This window comes from Electrona antarctica (assembly GCF_951216825.1).
Source record: "Electrona antarctica genome assembly, chromosome: 17".
Classification (NCBI taxonomy): Eukaryota; Metazoa; Chordata; class Actinopteri; order Myctophiformes; family Myctophidae; genus Electrona; species Electrona antarctica.
The window spans coordinates 22,417,403-22,438,691 of NC_136798.1; the positions used below are offsets into that span (position 1 = coordinate 22,417,403).

Sequence of the window (21,289 nt, forward strand, 5' to 3'; positions counted from 1 at the left end):
CTTAGCCCTACCCATTATGTAGGAATCTTTGAGGGGGGTTGATGGGTATCTAAATATGGATATGCTGTATCCTAAACCCTGCCCATAGGATAAGCTGAGCATTATGCAACTTAAACTGAGAATAAACTTGTGAGGGTTGGGACCTAAACACTGTCCCTGCAGCTGGATCAAGCCGCTGATAAGAGGACAAGCCTTGTATAGTGCCTTCAGTAATGACAGCAAGCCAGAAAGACACAAGAGATAATACTCTAGCCTGCTTTTTCATCTGTTTTCCAATATCCACCGCTCTCTATTTCAACAGATATATTACATTGCGTTGAAGAGGCTCAGATCCAAGCAGCGAAATCTCTGTACCTAATGAATAATTAAAGACCCCTGCACGTTCTCAGATAGATTATTACTGGCTGAGGGCACCACAACATTCAGCCAGACATCCCGAGTCAATGGGATCATCTAAACCCAAACAGACGCTCTACTTCAATAGGCTTGCTGTTGTGAATGCGTGCCAAGATTGTGCAGATAAAATGTCACAAACAGCAGCATTTTGCTGTTGTTCATAATGTGATGTTTAGTCTCCACATGGGCCAGTCCCTGCAGGACGGCAGGAGGCAAGGGACCACCCCCTCCCAACTCAGTGTAATTATTCAAATGCATCCAGGATGTGGGTCCCTGTAGTGGGCACAGAGATTTTCATCATAAACACCCCCGCACCGCACACGGCAACACCCCCAGTGCAAGTAATAATGTGTCTGTGTCTGCACCCTCACACTTTCATGACAGCCAAGCAGGCACAGTGGAGGACGTGGAGCACACATGCCTCAGTGGCGTGGTGCAGGGCATGTTCCTTTTATGAGAGGCCAGAGTCATTCCATCATGACGTCTGATTAAGTGCAGGCTAGATCACAGTATTTGACTTATGTGGGGCTCACTGGGCTGAGAGCTGGTGTCACACCTTAATCCTCGCTTAGACTGACCTTTGCTATAGAGCTACCCATTCCCATCTATGACTATTTAACCTAGTTTATTTTTAAATGGCACATGGGATATATATTGTTTCTATCAGACATATCTCCATCAGTGAGTACATCACTGTCCGGAAGAGCACATTTGGCTGAGATAGACACATCTAAAGCGAGAGACATCGCTCCTATGAGTCTATGACCCCGCATCATCATACAAAATATAGCAGAATATAAGAGTGGAAAATATCAGTGTGGAAAAAGTATGCATGTCACAAATGTATTTACTGTAATACTTTTATATTTACATTTATATTTGGCAGCTTGTTTTTTCTTCATTTGCGCAAAATGAGGAGGAGACACCCGGCGTTGTCTCCATGGCACCTCGAAATGACAAACTAATGACAGTCCACTTGATATACACTCAAATATGATATGTGCAGCCAGGAAATAAGAGGTTGATCAGCCTGCTCAGTTCTCTTGCTATATAAAGAGGTGGAACACTGCGGGGGTGGGTTGCCAACATCGATGCCAATATTGCTTCTCTTAGACAGCACGGACTGCAGATAAATAAAACATTTGTCTCATTTCACTGCTGGCTGGGTAACCCCATCAATATTACATCAGAAGGAGCCCTTACTGCAAACAGGCCATTAACAAAAAGCAAAGCGTTAGTACAACCCGGCGACAGGGCTCAGTGTGTTAGAAGAGAGGTTGCAGACACGCTTCAGGAACGCACCGATGAAGATGGCATGAGGTGATGGCACAGGGAAACTTCACCTGCCTTGTAGGAACAGATCTGAGCCAAGCAAAATGTTTACCATCATAGCAGCAGGGCAAGGCTAACGATGCGACACATTGTGAGCTTGTACTGAGCTGCTATTTTTGGCAGGTGACACCAGTGTACGACAAACTATAAACCAGGCTTTATATAGGTGAGGAACAGACATGGAAAACAAATTCCAAAAACAGCAAACTGGTCAAGGCACAAGAGTCTACTGAGCTAGAACAAAGCTGCCGGGAGGGAGCTGACACGTTTACAAGTGATGCATGACATTCTCTGTGCATCGTGTGTTGCGTGTGGGTAGTAGAGTGTGTACTATATGTACGGAACAATGGTTACATAATACTCAGTGTCTAACAGCTACAGTAAGTGAATAAAACCATGTTGCATTCAGCAGTACTGTAGCTGTCAAAAAAAAACATACATACCAACATACATACATAATCTATTCTGCTACATTAGTAGTGCAGATATCTTGCTTTCAGACCATAAAGAAGATCTTCAGAGTCCAGGCTAAGCAATGAAGTGTGTGATCATGAAATACTGCTGCAGAAACGTGCTAATGTTTGCCCAACTCTTCCGGGCCTTCTCCAGTTCCTTAAAGGACCACTTCACCCCTTTTCAACCTATCTTCATATAGTTGGTCCTCTCTAATGTTCATGATAAATTGCCACCATTTTCTTCTACTCAGTCTGTGTCTCATAGGAGGGCTGTGGGCAGTTCAGATACCCATCCACCAGTGACATCATCGTTAAGCAGATTTTCTTAAACAAGATTTAAAATATCTATATAGTTAGATTTGTGTTATCGTGAGAACGGTGACTTCCATTTTCGCATTGCAACTTTTCAGGAATAGAAAGCCTGCAGTTTCTATTAGCTTGGATTCCCCATCGATGATGTCACTGGTGGACGGGTTTCTGAACTGCCCACAGCCTTTTTATGAGTCACAAAACTAGAAAAAGTGCCCCTCAGGGCACAGGTCTCCACCAGGCCAGGTCAGGTTGTGGCCTCCTGGTGGCGCTATAATAGGCCAATGTGAAAAGGGTGCCATTTCTTCTTACGCCTCTGATGATTTGAGGCATTTTGTTCCGAAAATGTGTTTTGCAAAAATCCACCTGTTGGTGGCCAATGTGAAATGGGTGGGATATATTCCTCAGCCTAGTAGGAAAGTGCATGAAAGATTTCATGTAAATTGCACGCTGCGTTCATGATTTGAGGCTTTTTGTTCAAAACGGGCCAATCCTGCAAACTTTGAAAGCCAATGTTAGCCAATTAAGATGGAATATGAAATATCGGACAGATCCTTCTTAAGCACATGACTATAGAGATACTGTGTAACGATTTGCTGGATTTTTGGACAGAATCTGGAGAAGTAATAATCAAAAGTCAGCCTCCTGGCGCTATAAAAGGCTCATGTGAAAAATGCAGGTCAAAGTTTTGTCCTTGGCCACTAGGGAGTGTGCATACAACGTTTCACGCAGATTGGTGCAGTTATAGGTCAAAAGGTGAAAAGCTGCCTCATGGTTATGCTATAACAGGCCGTTCTGGAGAATTTGGGGCAGAGGTTCATTGTTGGCATCCAGGGAGTGTTGTGCAAAGTTTGCCGTCGACCGGGTTAACGCCAACGGTGCCAGAGATTAGCTGTACACAGACAGACAGACGGACGGACGGACGGACGGACAGACACGCGGACGGAGTGCAAAACAACTACTCCCCATGTCTTCGGCTGGTGGAAACAAAAATTGTCATCTTATCATGAACATTAGTGAGGACCAATTATATGAAGATAGGTTGACAAGTGGTGAAGTACGTGGTCCTTTAAGCGAGGTGAGGGCTCAAAGGCAAGCTGTGCTTCACAGTGTTACTCCTGGACATGTTCTTACCTGTGAGTCATCTTTAACATCGCAGGCAACACGTGACCTTTAGCTCAGAAGTAAACAGAAATAGAAAGAGATAACAATTTCTTGAGGATGGTGCTGTGAAATACCTAGAAATGCAATTCCAGGGATTTTATTTTCCACTTCGACTGCCTCATTCTAGCACAATACTTGTTTTAGTCGCCCTTTGCAAAGCAGGGTGTAATTTGTGAAATGTCAACATTTGGAGTCATCATTGCTAGCAAAATATTTTCTTGCCTTATGACATGATTACATTAGATGAATGTCTCTGTATGTTACCTTTACCTCAAACAAGGAAAACAGCAAACAAGGTCTGAACACTGACTATCTGGGTAGCACAAAAAAGCACCAAACAATGTCTCCACTTATGACAAGGTGGCTGCAAATTAAGTGACATATTCCTGTGAAAACATGCGTAAAGTTGCTGTGCTGATGATCCTGAGACATAACTGCACTTAGCATGTGTAGAGCCAGAATGCTTTTGGAGAGAGGACTGACTGCATGCCAAAATGTCAGCTGATCTGCCGTCTTTAGTGTTGACAGAGGGCTACATGAAGCCATGCCAGTAGTCCTCTGTCCACCTATATTATAGGGGGGCATATTACACAGAAATAGACAATCTATAAGCTCACAATGCAACTTGCTGAGACGCGCTGAGAGCTTGGAGATCTGCTTGTAGACACTGGCGTGTAAGTAAGTATATAAATCAGATTTAAGCATGCCATGGCAGTCAGTCATCCTATCAGAGTTCCTGACACTGTGTCAGAGGTGCTAACCTAGAGCAAGCCCTCAGCACTCACCTTTAAACAAGGTGATAGTCAAAGCTCACCTCCACAGGGGTGGCGAGACAAAAACGTGTGGTGATTACCTTATAATCATGCTTAGCTCCTGCGGTCAGAACCGCCGCTGCTGACCAAAACTCGATTGATTCTCCTGCCTATACTGCTCAAAGGAAAATTCAATATTCTCTCACAGTTTGGCTCTTAAAGGTCCCCCAAGCATGCCCGCCTGTATGGGGGTTGGGAGCTGGGTAGTCAAGAGCTGCCTTAAGTAACCCACCAGGGATGTTATTGGAGCGCCTGTATCCTGGCCTGCCTTTATAGATCCATCTCACTCATTCATTAGCACCGTCCACATGCACTCCACTGAGGAGAGGCGGGGGGGGGGGGGGAATTATTCAACAGAATAATTATAGCAGGATCAAAAGCAAGAGCTATGGATTATTAAAGGGTGTCTCTCTCTCTCTCCCTCTCCCCCCCCCCCCCCCCCCAATAAACTCATCAACATTTTAATGGTGGCGGCTTGTCAGGAATGTTGGCAGTCGCACATGTATAAAAACACGTTTGAGACAGTGTGTGGCATTTCCTCCAAAGCCAGAAACCACATAAATATACATATATGCAAATCTAGACTGATGCACTTGCAGGGGAGAAGATATTTCGTTTTGCCCAAAGGTTGCATTTTAAAATGTACAGCTAATCTGTATTTACAGTACAGTATTCTAATAAATTCTTTCACAACATTGTTTAAACTGGTTGCCAAGATTTTTTGCCAAGACGTTTTTCTTTTTGCACTCTGAGTTAAATGAACACAGGTTTTTACAGGGTATCTATCTAGCAAGTAAACGAGCCCCGATATGCTCACCTACCGAAAGGTTACAAATACACTCGCAACATATAATTTAATAGCGATGACATGCACAGTAAGGTGTAACCATGGAGATTTTTTTTGCTTTGCAGTGAAACAGTATAAATGCAGGTGAAGTCATCCCCGGGAAGCTGCTGTGGTTTTCCCCCACGCTCTTATCATCAGGGGAGAAGGGAGAGAATGAACTGCATTACCCTGGAGTTCTGCCTGCACTGTGGATAGAATGACACTCTGGAAGACTGTCTCCCATGTCCACGGGAAATCAATGTTTCCCACAGTTGAGTCTTTTCCCCCCGAACAAAAAAAAGAAAAAGAGAGAGACAGCGTACAAAGAATATAGTGCACAGATCCGCTGCCAAATTTCCAAGAACGACCAAGTTTGTTGTATTTTCTGTGTCGGGGTGACCGACCACGCTGTTGGAGTCGTGCCATGAATGATGTTTCACTCCTATCGGTTGGAATTGACATGTGCTGTATAACAAGTTCTTAGGATTCAGACATGGCTTGCTTTAGTTTCCCTTATATTTGGTTGTGAACCACACTGCTGCTGCTTTTCTGAAACCACACGTGCTGTAACAGTAGGTACAGTATGGTAAGCTAGCAAACACATATGTAGAGATCCTCTTGACGCAATACTGTACTAACTTTTTATTTTTAGTATTTATTGAGAGAACTACAGAAGCAGAGTGGAGTCATGGGAGACTGGGAGTTACTCACAGTTCAGAGAAATCAGATAACCCTTTGCTTCAGGGAATTCAGTCCAAAAGGAGTCAAAAGTTTCAAAACACTAACAGCATTGTTAAATTCAACTCTGTTTTAGCTGCATGTGAATGAAGACAAACCCTCTAAGGAGGTTTAAGCACCCTGTTTAGTTTATTTACAAAAAATATCATCATGCGAACGAAAGACACTACATACGTCATTCAGTCGAGTGCTCTAGCCTAGAAATACAAACACCTCCCAGAGGATGGTATGGGAAACACAAAACAATGGTTATTCAGTGGCTAAGATGCCCTGCCCAGCAGTGAGACTAAACGCGCCTTTATTTTTAGACATGAGCTCGTGCAGGAAAGAGACAAAACCTAGATCCCTGCATGAACACACACACACACACCATCATTCAGGAAATGAGCCCAGCCCAGTAGCACCAGTCTCTCTCTGGCAGCCCAGCCCTTTATGCCTGCCTGCTTTGTTGCTGTTCACACACACTGAGGTATTTCGCAAAGCTCAGTGACATGGCCCAGAGGGGAAAAGTGCTGAGAACAGAATGCGAATTCACCCAGAGCTGACAAGCACATAGGGAGAAACTAGCACTGTAGTGCAAGTTGCCCCAACTTGCCTGTTTTATTTACTTCCTGCTTGGTTTTGCTATAAAACAAGAGTGATTGCAAACAAAGGGGATTTTTTTTATTTTCTTTGCATAGTAAACAATGCTTGAGATTAAGCCCAATTTACTTCAAATGATAGTCTCGCACAAACAATCAGCCTGGCTGGAAGCAAAAGAAAATCAAACAGAAAAGGTCGGGCAGCCTTTGAATTCTGGTCTGGTGCAATGCATTGTAGACGGTAGGTATGTCCTATCTTCAAGGGGGTCATCTATTGACCTCTGGGGAAGACAGAGGGATTCACTGATTGTGATTTGTAACTGCTCCTATCATCCCATCACTGAGCTGAACTAATCATCTCACTGTCCACAAGCTCCCACAGGGCAGGGCAGATCTCTGGGATAGTGGATGCTGGCTGCCAGCACCAGGCACCACTGACCTTCCATGAACCAGGAATAAAACACTGTCCCGAGAGAGCTGCCATTCTGAGCAACACTAAATAGATTTATCTAATGGGTGCAGCCATGAGTACATGAAAGTGTACATAAGTGTATAGGCTAAGGCTTACCATGTTTTGTTTTGTTTTTGGTAAACTCACTTTGCTGTTAAAATGCTTTAGTTGGAATCAGTTCAATATATCTGGAATTCAAAAGGTTAATTACTGTACTTTGTCACTTGTCAGTAACCTATTGGTCGATGATACCGTGGCGTCTACAGCACAATGTGGATTAAGATTGTTATCAAGCAAAACAACATAAGGCAGCTTTGGAAACTTAAAGGACGTCTTTACTGTTCTCTGTGATGAATAATGTTGACCTGTGTCGCTGTGTATACTTCACTTCATACTTTTGACTAACGTTGTTGCTATGGCAAATGCAGGTTTCCACAGTTAAAGATTGTGACATGTGGTCTAATTCCTGCTGACAGTGCTCTCTAACCTCTGATGAGCATCCAGCCAGGCAGAGTAAACAAGAAGAACGATAAACAACTTAGCAGAGGGCAGGCCAATAGGGGCTTAAAGCAGGGGCCTCCCCCCAGCAAAAGGAGTATAGCTAAGAGTGGGATCTTCCACTGGAGAATCCCCAGCCGTTCAAAACAATATGCTGTCAGCTGATACATGGCAGTGTTGACACTGTGCACAGAAGGACCTTGTACACTGCAGAATCTGAATCAGAATCTCCACTTTTCAACCGACAGCATCTCCGATGTTAGGCAAATGGCTCAGCAAATGGTGCAGTGGTTAATACTGTATTAGCAGATACTTTATTGCGACTGTAGGTCGCAGATTACTATGAAAAACCCTGCAAAACCTGTCAGTCCGTCTGCTGTTCCGTCCGTTGTTCCGTCCGTTACGCCACCATATATGGCCGTCAGTCCCTCACTCTCACGCCTCGTGACACGTCATGCCACAATATATGGCCGTCAGTCCCTCACACCGCATGATACGTCACACCACCATATATGGCCGTCATTCTCCATATATGAAGATCGCAACACTGACATCATCAAAGCCTGGATAGCCATACATGGAGAAGACTGGACCATCACCTAGATCTGCATATATGGAGCCGGCCAGCAACTCTACATCTGACCTCAAACCCTTAGAACTCCATATATGGAGCTGACCTGTTCTGACATTCCATATGTTGATCCTCCCCACCCGCCCTTCCTCTTCGATGTCTCCCTTTTGACTGATACCTGTCCATTCAAACTCTAAAGTTATTAGTGCAGCCACGCCCAGCAGCCGGCGAAAACTAGAGTTCTCAACAGGCGTGAAAATTAAGGCCTGGCCCTACCTGGGCCCTCATCAAAACCTGTACACTCAAGACACTGCCCCCGCTGCCACCCTTAGATCTCCATATATGGGGCTGACCTGTTCTGACATTCCATATGTTGATCTGACCTCGTCAAACCATGTACTCTCAAGACACACTCCATATATGGCCAGTACAGAATTCATTCCATATGTTGATTGATGTGACCCCCCTGCCAAAGCGGCAGCGCTCGCCCAGCAGTCTGTCGTCACCCAGGCGGATGCGTGCACGTCCTCAGGGCATTACAGGTAGATACTGCTATAACAATCTGCTTTTTTATATAAGTAATATTAGTATTCAGCTGGCAATTTAAAGTGTATTGAAGGAGAGACCCGTGTTTGTCTTTGTCTATGACCAACTGCAGAGGTTGACAGACAGGGAATACTGTACATGTGAGGGGAAAAACAACTACATTGGGAGAAAAAGAAAAAAAGAATAAGATAGAAAGAAAGCAATGAGATAACAACAACAGCACACACATGCTTTAGACGACAAAACTGTGGATAGGCTTGTAAGCTTGTAGCAAAGACAATCTCCATGCGGAGGAGAAAGAAACAAGGCTGCAAATCACAAACATCCTAGGCTGTTCTGCGTAATACACTTTGAAGCCGTTTCCCTCAGATTTGGTGACAGTTTGGTGACAGGCACATTGTAGTCTTGTAGTAGAATTTTTCTAGGTTCTAAAGAAAATGAGAACTTTTTTACAGTGCACAAACTGTAACATGAAACATGTTATCAGTGATTTGGGGCAGGGCATGCTCCATACACTGCACAATCTGATTACACCTCTGAGTTAAATTAACAATCAGGATTTCACAGTTGTGCACCAGAGCAATCTCTCCTGTTATGTGTTTTCCTTCTCATGTCTCTCTCAGGTATAAAAATCACACCCGTGTGAACTGAGTGGTGTAAGGTCTTATATAGACTGATCAGCTGTGGTCTGACGTAATGTCTGACGTAATGAAATCACACCCGTGTGAACTGGGTGACCATAGCAACCGTGCTCATTTTTTGGTACAGACAGACAGACAGACAGACAGACAGACACGTAAACTAACAAAGCCAGTTGTAGGAGTGGTTTACACCACTCAAAAAGGGGAAATGCTTATGAAATTGGACTGCCTTATTCCAAACTGAAGACAGTTCAATGTTCTCATCAGAGCAACTCTGAACTGAAGAAGAGCTGACTAAGCCAACATTCAATTTGACCAGGACTATAAACCCATTGTGCTCCCTCAATTATACAGTAAAAAGTACGCTATGACACAATTTACAATTTACAATTTAGACATTTAGCAGACGCTCTTAATCCAGAGCGACTTACATTAAGCAATAACAAAAGCATGGCATACATCACATATATAAAAAGTAGTTATCATGAATCATGCCTAGACTAAGAACGTAACAGTGGAGTATCTATGTAAACTATACATACTATACTATATAATATATTATACATGTGTACTATAAAGTGCTATGACTACATAAAGTGCAATTCTAGAGCTGTCTACGTAACAAGCTATAAGTCTGTTTAAAATACTATCTAAGTCTACATAATGTGCTATCTAAGGGGCTAGGCTAGGGCAAGTGCTACGGGCCATGGTGGAGTCTGAAGAGGTGGGTTTTCAGACTACGGCGGAAGATTGGGAGTGAGGCTGCAGTTCTGACTGTGATGGGAAGTGCATTCCATAGTTTTGGAGCCAGAAGGGAGAAGAGTTTGGGACATGTGGAGCGTTGTCCCGGCGTTTTTAGTGAAGGTACCTCCAGCTTCCCTGCGTTGGCTGATCTGAGTGACACCTTATGAGTGACACCTTATGTCGCCAGCAGCTGTAACCAAGACTATACCGGTACTTTGCTGATTCAGATAATGCTGCACGATTCTTGCTCAAATGTGAATCTCAAACAGTTCTTTTTTTTCTCCATGAAAATATTTAGTCTTTAGTCTGTAGTTGCTGAATATTACCACAAAAATGTAGTACCTGGAGCCAACTACTGTGGCTTTAAACAGACAACATCAAAGAGCTTGACTTAAACCTCTCTCTCTTGTAGCAAAAACATAAGAGTAACTAAAATGAATTGGACAGCCAACCAATGCTGCACGATTCTTGCTAAAATTTAGAAAAGATATTGCATAGGTGTCTGAATCTAGATCACAATCTTTTATCGATTCATTTTGCAGCACTATCAGGTAAGTAGTAAGTAGCCTTGCCGAGCCATGAGGCCCATAGGGCAGGAGCCTATCTCCTGTTTCTATAGCGTGAGGCAGCTTGATGTACAAGTACACCCCCTGGACATGACGCTAGTATGTCGCAGGGACTTACCCCCAATCCAACCCTTGATGCTGAGTGTCAAGCAGGGAGGCAATGGGTCCCATTTTTAGAGTCTTTGGTATGACCCGGCCGGGGATCGAACCCCGACCTCCCAGTCTCAGGGCGGACACTCTAACCACAAGGCCACTGAGCTATAAGACAGATAAGTGATCTAAATGTAATGTTGCTTTAAGAGCACAGGGATCATTTTGTTCTTCAAAAGGAAGCCAGTTTGATGGGGTAGTCAGTCCCCTGCTGCACATCTACGATGACCTCTGACCCTCATTTCCTCTGAAAGTTGTTTAAGTGTTATTATATTTACAATTTCTCTGGTGCACTTTTCTACACAGACTTATAACAAGCAAAGTATGATCAGGCTGCCAATCGAATATCCAAATATTTTACACCTGTTGTTCTATGACCCTTTTAAGGCAGGAAACATAGGTATTCAAAGTATGTGGTTCTGACAATTCCACCTTTCCAAATAAGGAGGACACTGTCTGGCATACTGGGAAGCAGCTCATTTGTTAATGTTTAGAGAAACTTTTGTTGTCTGATCTCCACTGCTGTGTGCCTGTGCAGGAAAACAATAGAGTGGCTGTTGTAAACACAGTGACATTACTGGGGGCAAAATGCTTCAAATTCCACAGTAGCTCAATAGTAAGACAGCCAGATACAAAAGGGAGACTAAACAAATAGTGTAATGTTATGACAACCAACAAGCATCTGGTTTCATTTGTATTGTTCCTGCCTTTTTATGTGGACCTCATACCAAAATGCACAGTTTGATGTGGGGAAAACAAAGTGGGTGTGTATGAATTGTATGACAAATATGTCATGCTGAGAATGAATGCGTTTAACAACATTTCAGTTGCTGGTTTTCATATATATCAGTACATGTAGACTGCTTGTCTATTTTACGACCTTCCATTAGTCAGTTTCTTGCTAAACTCAGAAATGACATGATGATAACAAGCTGATTTCAACCATTTATTTTCAGTCTGATTATGATCATTGTTATGTTAAGTGATCTGCTTGTTCTTTTGTGGTATACTACTACTGCAGAAACATCCATATATTCTGTTTGAATATGGTATGTTTCACAAAAGACAAAAGTTTAGTGATTGGCACTTATGATAGTCAATAGCAATGCCTTCATGATTATCTTGTTACTTGTGAAAAATGCAGATGCTGATATGTGCATTGGTGTACTGATACAGAGGGATCGCTTGAAGGCAGCTGCTATTTACAGTACTTTGATCGAAATCCTTGAAGATTCTACTTTGCGTTTTAGAAGTTTACCAGGCAGCAACAGAACATTTCCAGCAGGATTAAGGGCCAAATAAGACACACATGGGTAAGAGGGGAAAGTGCTTTCAGTCAAAAGGTTCCGATCGAGTTCATTTCTCTGCTGTGCAGATTCCAGTGGAAAGTCCAGCCTCATGCCTAAATCTCAGTCCATGACGCTTTGGCACACTTTTCAAAACAGAGTAGACACACAATGGAAGGGGAAACTATATGTGTGGGGGGAAATATAACAATTACCCCACAATTGCGAAGCATAATAAAACACCCCCCATTGAGACTAGTTGCTTAGTAAGTTTCAGCCAAATTGAGTGCATGGGTATGTGGTGGAAATACTGTGAAAATAATACATGCCTTTACATGCCATGTCATGCAATCTTTATGCAGTAGAGCCTTGTGCAGTGTTGATGGTAGCCGTAGTAACAAGCTACTACAGGTCAATATTTTCCTGAGAAAATATGCAGTAGGGTTGACCTTTGACCCTGCACTGGCTGATGATGATGTTTGCCATCCACGAGTTCACATGTTCTGCTACAGCTGTTGGGTGTGTGTGTGTGTGTGTGTGTGTGTGTGTGTCATTTGAACTATATTTGTACAATATACTGAAACCATCACTCACCTGCATTGTAAAACTGATCAAGTACCACGGTTTCTCCAAAGTCCAGTTTCCCAAAATGCACGGTCTCCAGTTTGCTCCCCACGGTGTCACATGCATCCTTCAGACACTGCAAGGCCATGTTCTCTGCGTTGTTCGTATTGTTGGGATTATGTTCACTGTTAATGACATAGGCCACGGTGACCGACCTGATCTTAGAACACTTCCCCATAGACAGCAGGCCGCCACCTTCCACCGGACAGTTTATGATGGCACTGGGGCTGATGATGCTCGCGCTGATGACCGAGTCATGCCAGAATGTCCCGGCCGCCGGGATGACAGCGGACGGGACGGCTGCAGAGCTGCAGCTCTCCTGAGCAGCAGAACCATGACCGGCGGAGCCTCTGTTCCCCCCCGGACCAGGGCATGGACTGAAAGACGGAACCGACAAGGAGATCCCGTCAACGTCTAGGCTCATGGTTAGTTTAAAGTGACACTCGTTGTGTTTGGTTGCGAGTTCTAGACAGTGCATCTAAAGCCAGCACTGTGCATGGTTACCCATGCAGGGGGGGATTCCGTGTAGACCCGTGACTGGACATGCGAGATGTTGCACCTCCGTCCGTCCTCCGCCGACTTCAGCACAGGTAAACAAGGTCTGCGCAGCGCTACGTCGGTATGAACGGTGCAACTCCCCGTCGATGCATGTCTGGTTTCGGTTGCTGACGTAACTTGTCTTACAATCAAACAAGAGTGATCGTTTGGATATGTTATTGTAGCCTAGTATAAGCCCAGATGGTTTATCCTGCAGAAACGACACGGCTACTGGCGGTAGCCAGATAAACCACAGTTGATAGAGTCAGTAAACGATTGCATTCCAACGAATAGACATAACGTTACTTCCCAAAGTTGAGCAAGACCGCTGTCAATCCAACAGCCTCCATCATTGAAAGATTGTCACCGCAGGGAAAGATATATGCACCACAAAAACGCAGTCGCAATAAAAGTCCAAACCTCCGATCGTCTTCTGTCTCGCAGCGTGCAAAACAGACATCTAGCATGTGCATGTCAGACAGTCCGACTGGGGATTTCATGCACAGACCGTAAAACCCTGCCCTGTTTCCTCTGTTATCTTTCCTGCTCGGTCTCACGCACACACACAGGGCGGAGAGACTGACTGTGAGCTTTGTTTACATGGGCGGAGACATGGCCATGTATGGAACAGCGTAGCACAGTATCAATATTTCCTTTATAAAGGGGCATTTCACTCAAAGTAACATAAGAACAAAAGCGGCATTCATTCAATTCAGCTTAATAAAGTTTTATTTTTTATTTATTTTTAACTTGAGACAATGTACTACTACTTTAGGCTGTTTATATTGGGCTACTAGCAAAAACCATTACGTAGATGCAAATACTAAGTGACAAAATAGCAAATAAAATCACAAAATCACAGGCAACATATTGGATTTTCTTTTGGGAGAACGTGGCCCATTAGGCCATTATTACCGTTTACACATTTCTATGCCAAGTCCAATGAGTTGCTAGCTAGGCCTATAGTCATACAGGCAGCACCATTTTCAAAGTGAACTGAAGAGTAAAGACGCATCATCATCACAGACTAAATTACTGCAGTAAACTATATTAAAGGGATAGTTCAGATTTTTTTAACTTAAGTTGTATGAAATACTTGCCATTAATATAGTGGTTGCAACTGTATTAATTGATTGCCCGAGTCCCGTGGTTGGAGTTCTGCTCTGGTTTTGGTCAATATGAAGTAGTTCCGGTCATTTTGTGGGGGGCACTGGGGCCACGCAGTAAAAGTAAATTAATCCACAAAACGAACGTAATTTGTATTGTTGACCTATTTCTAAAATATTAGCGCGACTTTCGTTCAACTTTGACCCCTCTATCACATGGAACTATTTTTTGGGCGTAGTGATATGGACACAAAAAACATAGTTTTGTGTGATAGAGGGGTAAAAAAAGAACGAAAGTTGCACTAATATTTTAGAAATAGGTCAACAATACAAATGACGTTAGTTTTGTGGATTAATTTACTTTTACTGCGTGGCCCCCAGTGCCCCCCACAAAATGACCGGAACTACTTGATATTTCACCAAAACCAGAGCAGAACTCCCACCATGGGACTCGGGCAATCAATTAATACAGTTGCAACCACTATATTAATGGCAAGTATTTCATACAACTTAAGTTCAAAAAATCTGAACTATCCCTTTAAGTATAACTCTAGGTAGTTAGCCCACTAATTCTATGTAACAAGACCGCCATCTTGTGGTAATACTATAATATTACAGACTCAGGGCCAGTCTCTCTCTCTCTCTCTCTCTCTCTCTCTCTCTCTCTCTCTCTCTGCTGAAGGCTCTGGGTGTTGAGGGGCTGTCTTGGTTGATACGCCTTTTCAACATTGCGTGGAAGTCTGGGGCAGTGCCGTGGGAGTGGAAGACCGGGGTGGTGGTCCCACTGTTTAAAAAGGGGGATCAGAGGGTGTGTGCCAATTACAGAGGTATCACATTACTCAGCCTCCCTGGGAAAGTTTACGCCAAGGTACTGGAAAGGAGGGTCCGGCCGATAGTCAAACCTCAGATTCAGGAGGAGCAATGTGGATTCCGTCCTGGCCGTGGAACAACTGACCAGATCTATACTCTTGCAGGGATTCTGGAGAAGGCCTGGGAGTATGCATATCCGGTCTACATGTGTTTTGTGGATTCGGAGAAGACCGGGTCATATGCCGGGTCATTGCAGATGATGTGGTCCTGATGGCACCATCGGTCCAAGACGTTCAACTCTCACTGGATCGGTTCGCAGCCGAGTGTACGGCGTCTGGGATGAGGATCAGCGTCTCCAAATCTGAGGCCATGGTTCTCAGCAGGAAACCAGTGGATTGTGCAGTCCAGGTAGGGAATGAGGCATTGCCCCAGGTGAAGGAGTTTAAGTATCTTGGGGTCTTGTTCACGAGTAAGGGGAGGACGGAGAAGGAGATCAGCCGGAGAATCGGAGCGGCAGGGGCGGTATTGCAGTCGCTGTACCGCACGAAAAGAGAGTTGAGCCAGAAGGCAAAGCTCTCTGTCTACCGAGCAATCTTCGTTCCTACTCTCACCTATGGTCATGAAGTGTGGGTCATGACCGATAGAATATGGTCGCGAATACAAGCGGCCGAAATGAGTTTTCTCCGACGGATGGCTGGCAGGGTGAGAAGTTCAGTCACGCGGGAGAGACTCGGAGTAGAGCCGCTGCTCCTTCGCCTGGAAAGGAGCCAGCTTAGGTGGTTCGGGCATCTGGTTAGGATGCCTCTCGAGCGTCTCCCTAGGGAGGTCCTCGATGCACGTCCCACTGGGAGGAGACCCCGGGGCAGACAAAGGTGCAGATGGAGGGATTACATCGACTCACTGGCCTTGGAACGTCTCGGGATCCCCCAGGAGAAAGTCACTAATGTTGCTCTGGAGAGGGAGGTCTGGAGCTCTCCGTTGCCCCCTGTTGCCCCCGCAACCCGACTACGGATAAGCGGTTGAAGATGGATGGATGGATGAAGGCCCTTTTCGAAATAGACAGACCTTCTCTGATAGATAGATAGATAGATAGATAGATAGATAGATAGATAGATATGGTAACAACTGAGGAGGTACTTAAAAAACTGAGTGCCCTCCAACCCCACAAGGCCACTAGCCATGACAATATTCCCTCCAAATTTCTCAGAGACTCAGCCATCTCTATAGCTCCAATCATCACCCACATAGTAAACCTCTCCATCAAACATGGACAGGTCCCCCAAGATTTCAAACTGGCCAAAGTAACCCCCCTGCACAAGAAAGGGAGTAAATTAGACCCCGGCAACTACCGCCCTATTTCAATTCTAAGCTCCATCTCGAAAGTGATCACCGTGTGAAGTGAGTGGTGCAACTCCGTGTGGGGGTCCCCGGAGGGGGGGGGGGGGGGGGATTGTCCCTGGAATTTCCAGACCCGCAGGAACGCACCCAGGGAGCCGCCCCGCGTCCGAAACGATAGAGAAATGACAGAGTTACCGTGTGGGTAACTGTGGGTTCTGTGTGGGTTCTCCCTGGAAATAAAAACGTCTGGGTTTCCGAGGCCACCGTGTGGGGGTCCCTCTACTGTACCCTCTACTGTACTGTACTGTACTGGCACACCCAAAATCATCATATATACAGTTAATATGTGCGTGTGTGTTACTGTGTTTGTATGTGTGTTAGGTTGCGCACAGGTGGTGAAAAACAACCATGCTGTTTTCGTGCTCAGACCCACCCAGGCACCTACCCAGCCACCCACACACATAGCTCCGTAAGGGAGTGGTTGCACCACTCAAAAATAGTCTATGAACAGGTTGAAAAGTATCTTGCCACAAATAAATTAATGTACGAGTTCCAATCTGGCTTCAGAACATCACACTCCGCTGACAGTTATTTGAGCGACCACATCAAACACAAGGATGCTGGCAAATACTACGCTGGCAAATACTATGGCATGGTCATGCTGGACCTCCAAAAGGCTTTTTGACACCGTGAACCACTCCATACTGGTTAACAAGCTAAAAGCAATTGGTTTTGATAGCACATCAGTGAGCTGGATGCAATCCTACTTGGAGGGGAGAGAACAGATTGTGGAGGTGAACGGAACACTGCCCCACCCCCCCTCCCAGTGAGCTATGGCTTTCCACAAGGAAGCATACTAGGGCCTTTACTGTTCCTAATATATGTAAACGACATGACATCAGCTTGTGACTGCAACTTGTTCCTGTTCGCAGATGACTCAGCACTGATGGTCTCGGACAGGAACAAACTGCAGGTTGAAAAGGCCCTCAGCTCTGAACTCGGTAGAATCTGCACATGGCTCGCTGATAACAAACTATCTTTACACCTGGGAAAAACTGAATCCATTCTCTTTGAATCAAATGGTAATCTCAGCAAGGCAGATGGCCTCTTGGTTAGAGTGTGTGACAATATTATCACACGAAAAGATGAAATTACCTACCTAGGTTCCATCCTGGAGGCTAATCTTTCCGGTGATAAAATGGCCACCAACGTAATCAAAAAAGTCAACCGAAGAACAAGATCCCTTTACAGGATCTCCTCACTGGTCAAGAAAAACACCTTGAAGACCCTAACAGGAACCCTCGTACAAGGTTTCTTCGACTATGCATGCATCTCTTGGTACCACAGCACCTCAAAGGCCCTTAAAACAAGGCTCCAGACTTCCCAAAACAAACTGGTCAGGCTCCTACTTGGCCTCACCCCCCGAACCCACCTCACCCCTGCCCACATTGACAGGCTGGAATGGCTTAGGGTTGACGACAGAGTACAGCATCTTGAAATGGGTCTGGTCCACAAGATTCGATACACCACCAAGATACCCATGTACCTGTCTAAATACTTCCTTAATGTTAACGAAGTCCACACCCACAACACCAGAGAGAGTGCAACCCAGATTTGGCACAAACAAATTATTTTCACTCCTATGCCACCAAAATGTGGAACGCCCTACCAACATTCATTAAGACATGCGAATCCCTTAATAATTGACTCCTTCAAAACCGCTCTCAAAGGGCACCTACGGACGGCTGCAATTCGAAACTGGCCCCCGTAAAATCTGATTCCCCCCCACCCACAACACCAGAGAGAGTGCAACAAACCATGTGCAACCCAGATTTGGCACAAACAAATTATTTTCACTCCTATGCCACCAAAATGTGGAACGCCCTACCAACATTCATTAAGACATGCGAATCCCTTAATAATTGACTCCTTCAAAACCGCTCTCAAAGGGCACCTACGGACGGCTGCAATTCGAAACTGGCCCCCGTAAAATCTGACTCCCCCCCACCCACCCCTTTTCCCCCTCACTGTATGTTTCTTTTCCCTTTTTGAGTGGTGCAACCACTCCAAGGAACAGCAATGTCCGTGTTCAACTATGTTTGTGTGTGACTATGTTTGTGTGTGACTATATGAGCACCAGTACCAATGAGTACCAAAAGTGGCGCTGTTGTGCCAGAAACGGAGAGAGAGATAGTGCTGCACTGTTGCCTGCTAATGAGAGAGAGAGATCACACGGGTGTGATTTTTTTTAACCTCCTTTATGAATTCCTGTTCTGTTCTTTGGCTAGAAGTGTCTATTTGTACGTCTCTAAATGTTTTGATGAATTGAACACGGTGGACCCTCTTGTAAACAAGTGTAATGCTTCATTGGGTCGATCGTCCACTCACAGTTAACAGTATTTTTATATTGAGTTGAAATGTGTTTTCATGTTTAGTATATAAAAAATTGTTGTTGCAAAACTGGAAAAATAAAGAAGCACCCTCCCTTCAAGATTGGAAAACACTAATGAAATATTATTTGCATATTGAGAAGACAATGGCGGAGGACAGTCATAAAGAAAACCAATTTAACTCTCTGTGGAATCCAATTTATGAGGCGTTGTAGGAGGAATGGAGCCGCTGAGTCAACCTGTGCTGGACAACCTAAGGAACCTGTGTGTGTGTGTGTGATGTTTTGTGTCGCTTCCCTTTTGTTTCTTCCCGCATCTCCCTCATGTGTGTGTATAGGGCAGGGCAGGGTAGGTAGGGGGTGTGTGTGTGTGTGTGTGTGGGGGGGGGGGGGGGGGGGCTTTAGTAAGAATGAGGTGTGAATGAAAATAAAATGAAAAAAAACCATTGAATGGAAGAAGCCATAATCTTAATGAAATACAAAATGTTTAAACGCAAAGGTCAGACTCAGAATGAATAAAATGTACCCAGCTGTTTCCGATATCTGTAGTAGATGTAATATCTCCCAAGGGCACAGTGGGCCACACCTTCTGGTCCTGCCCGAAGATTGTTTTGTTTTGTTTTGGCAAAACTGTACACTGTACCTTGTTTCACTAAATGGCTCAATTAATTTGTATCATTGATACATTTGGAGAGGTTGCGTTGCAATGGCCAGGACAGTCTAGCAACATTATACAGCTATTACAGCTCACCTTGACTCTACTGTGTAACTGCTGGCCTGTTTGCCCTGCTGCTGTGCTCTTGTTGATGTTTATGTTCTGTATGGCTGCTGTTCTGCATGCCCTGCTACTGTGCTCTTGTTGATGTTTCAAGATTGTTGTGTTCATTCATAGCCCTATGCTATCTCATCATGATAGGTCCGCCACTATACATTGCCTAGTCTGGTGTATGTCATTGTTATGTAGGCCTATGTCTTGTTTGTCATGTCTATAAAAAACCTAATACAAACTAATATAATACAAAATAAATATTTAAATCAATCAATCAAAGAATAATGTATTAACGGGTTGCAAAAAAAAGTACAGTGGTAGCTCTGGTCCATAGCCCTGCTGTTGCAACGGACCAGCTAGGCCTACCTATACCTACTAGGCTAGACACGTGCATTAATGGTAACAAACAAACAAACAAATAAATAAAAGCCCAGAGTGCTTGTTTCCGTGGTCCTGTAGTGTAGATCGATCGAGCCAAGCCGGTAAAAGCAGGTAGGCAACAATAGCATAGGCTAACATTTGCTATTGTTGTGGACTAACTTTCTGTGGTTTGAAGGCGAGGAATGATGCCACAACAAGGGTTTTCAGTAGCAGGCTGTTTACTGGCAGAACGGCAGACATACAGTGTACTTCCAACAGGTTGGCACAATAACAACAGGACTTCATAGGTCGGCAATAATACAGCAGCAGTACAGGTAAACTCACACTACTACTGTCTCTTTGGTGGGTGAGTCAGTCCGTGGTGGTCGGGCGGAGACGGAGGATTATTCACTCGGTACGTCTACACTCATTGAACACCGGAACATAATTGACTTAAACCAGGCGGGCTGAACAGAATACCCAGAACTCTCTGAGGCTGAGAGCCAATAGCAACAGATTACGTCTAGTAAAGACACACATCATAGGCTGTGGGCAATGTTGTAGCAGGGCATAGAATGACAGTTGTTCCCACGTTACACCGTGCAGCCCTGTGTTGCGCACAGGTAAACAAATAGTTTTTTTTATTTAGCCTGGGTTTGCTACTTATTCACTTATGTGACTTGTGGTTGTGGCAGTGCATCCTGATAAACGAGATGTATTATTGTTTTATTAATTGTTTATCACCGCTCTCACAGGTTCCTCTAGTCTGGTCGAAGGAGTTCTCTATGGACCAGAGAAATATATGCAAATGGCGTTCAATTTGATATTCTCAATTTCCAGGTGCAGAGGAAATGTCATTCAAATGACATATGAAGCCCTGGCAGCAGAGCCCTGTAGAGGTCAGGACTCTGCAGGTTAAGGTTAATAGTGCAAGAAGAGGTGAGTTATCTTGGCGCCATTTTCAATAAAATCTGTCAATAAAGTAGGCTACTTGGATACTGGAACATAACCGTGGGCAGCACTGGCCTGTCGTAAACATTTTTGTGCAGGGCACCTCGATGTTAAATTTGTGTACTTTCCAAAATGTAGAAAAATAAAGAATTTTGAAAATGGTCTGAAGGTTAAAATAGGGTTAAAATATGCCTATGCAAGGTGCATTATTAAGAGTCATAAATCTATATTGGCTTCAACTTCTTGTTTATGCCCAAAACTGACTATCAGGAACGTTTAAATCAGGTTTAGCCTATATTCGGCTATTTCAGACCATTTTTGTTTTTTACATTTTGGGGG

General features: G+C 44.3%; 1 protein-coding gene across 5 annotated transcripts in view; it reads right to left on the bottom strand.

Moving 5' to 3' along the window:
• Window positions 1-20,571, bottom strand: part of map3k5 (mitogen-activated protein kinase kinase kinase 5) — a 73,734-nt gene extending 53,163 nt beyond the window's left edge. For 3 of the 5 annotated variants that reach the window (XR_013792142.1, XM_079526888.1, XM_079526887.1), the window contains exon 1: window positions 12,661-13,752. Coding sequence is in view for 2 of the 5 variants with exons in the window: in XM_079526888.1 (XP_079383014.1) it covers window positions 12,661-13,168 (508 nt within the window). In the remaining 3 variants the exon portion in view is untranslated. Of the gene's footprint in view, window positions 1-12,660; window positions 13,753-19,396; window positions 19,661-20,344 lie in introns of those variants that run through there. The other 2 variants (XM_079526889.1, XM_079526890.1) reach the window with 2 other exon arrangements.
• Between the last annotated feature and the right edge of the window lie 718 nt (window positions 20,572-21,289).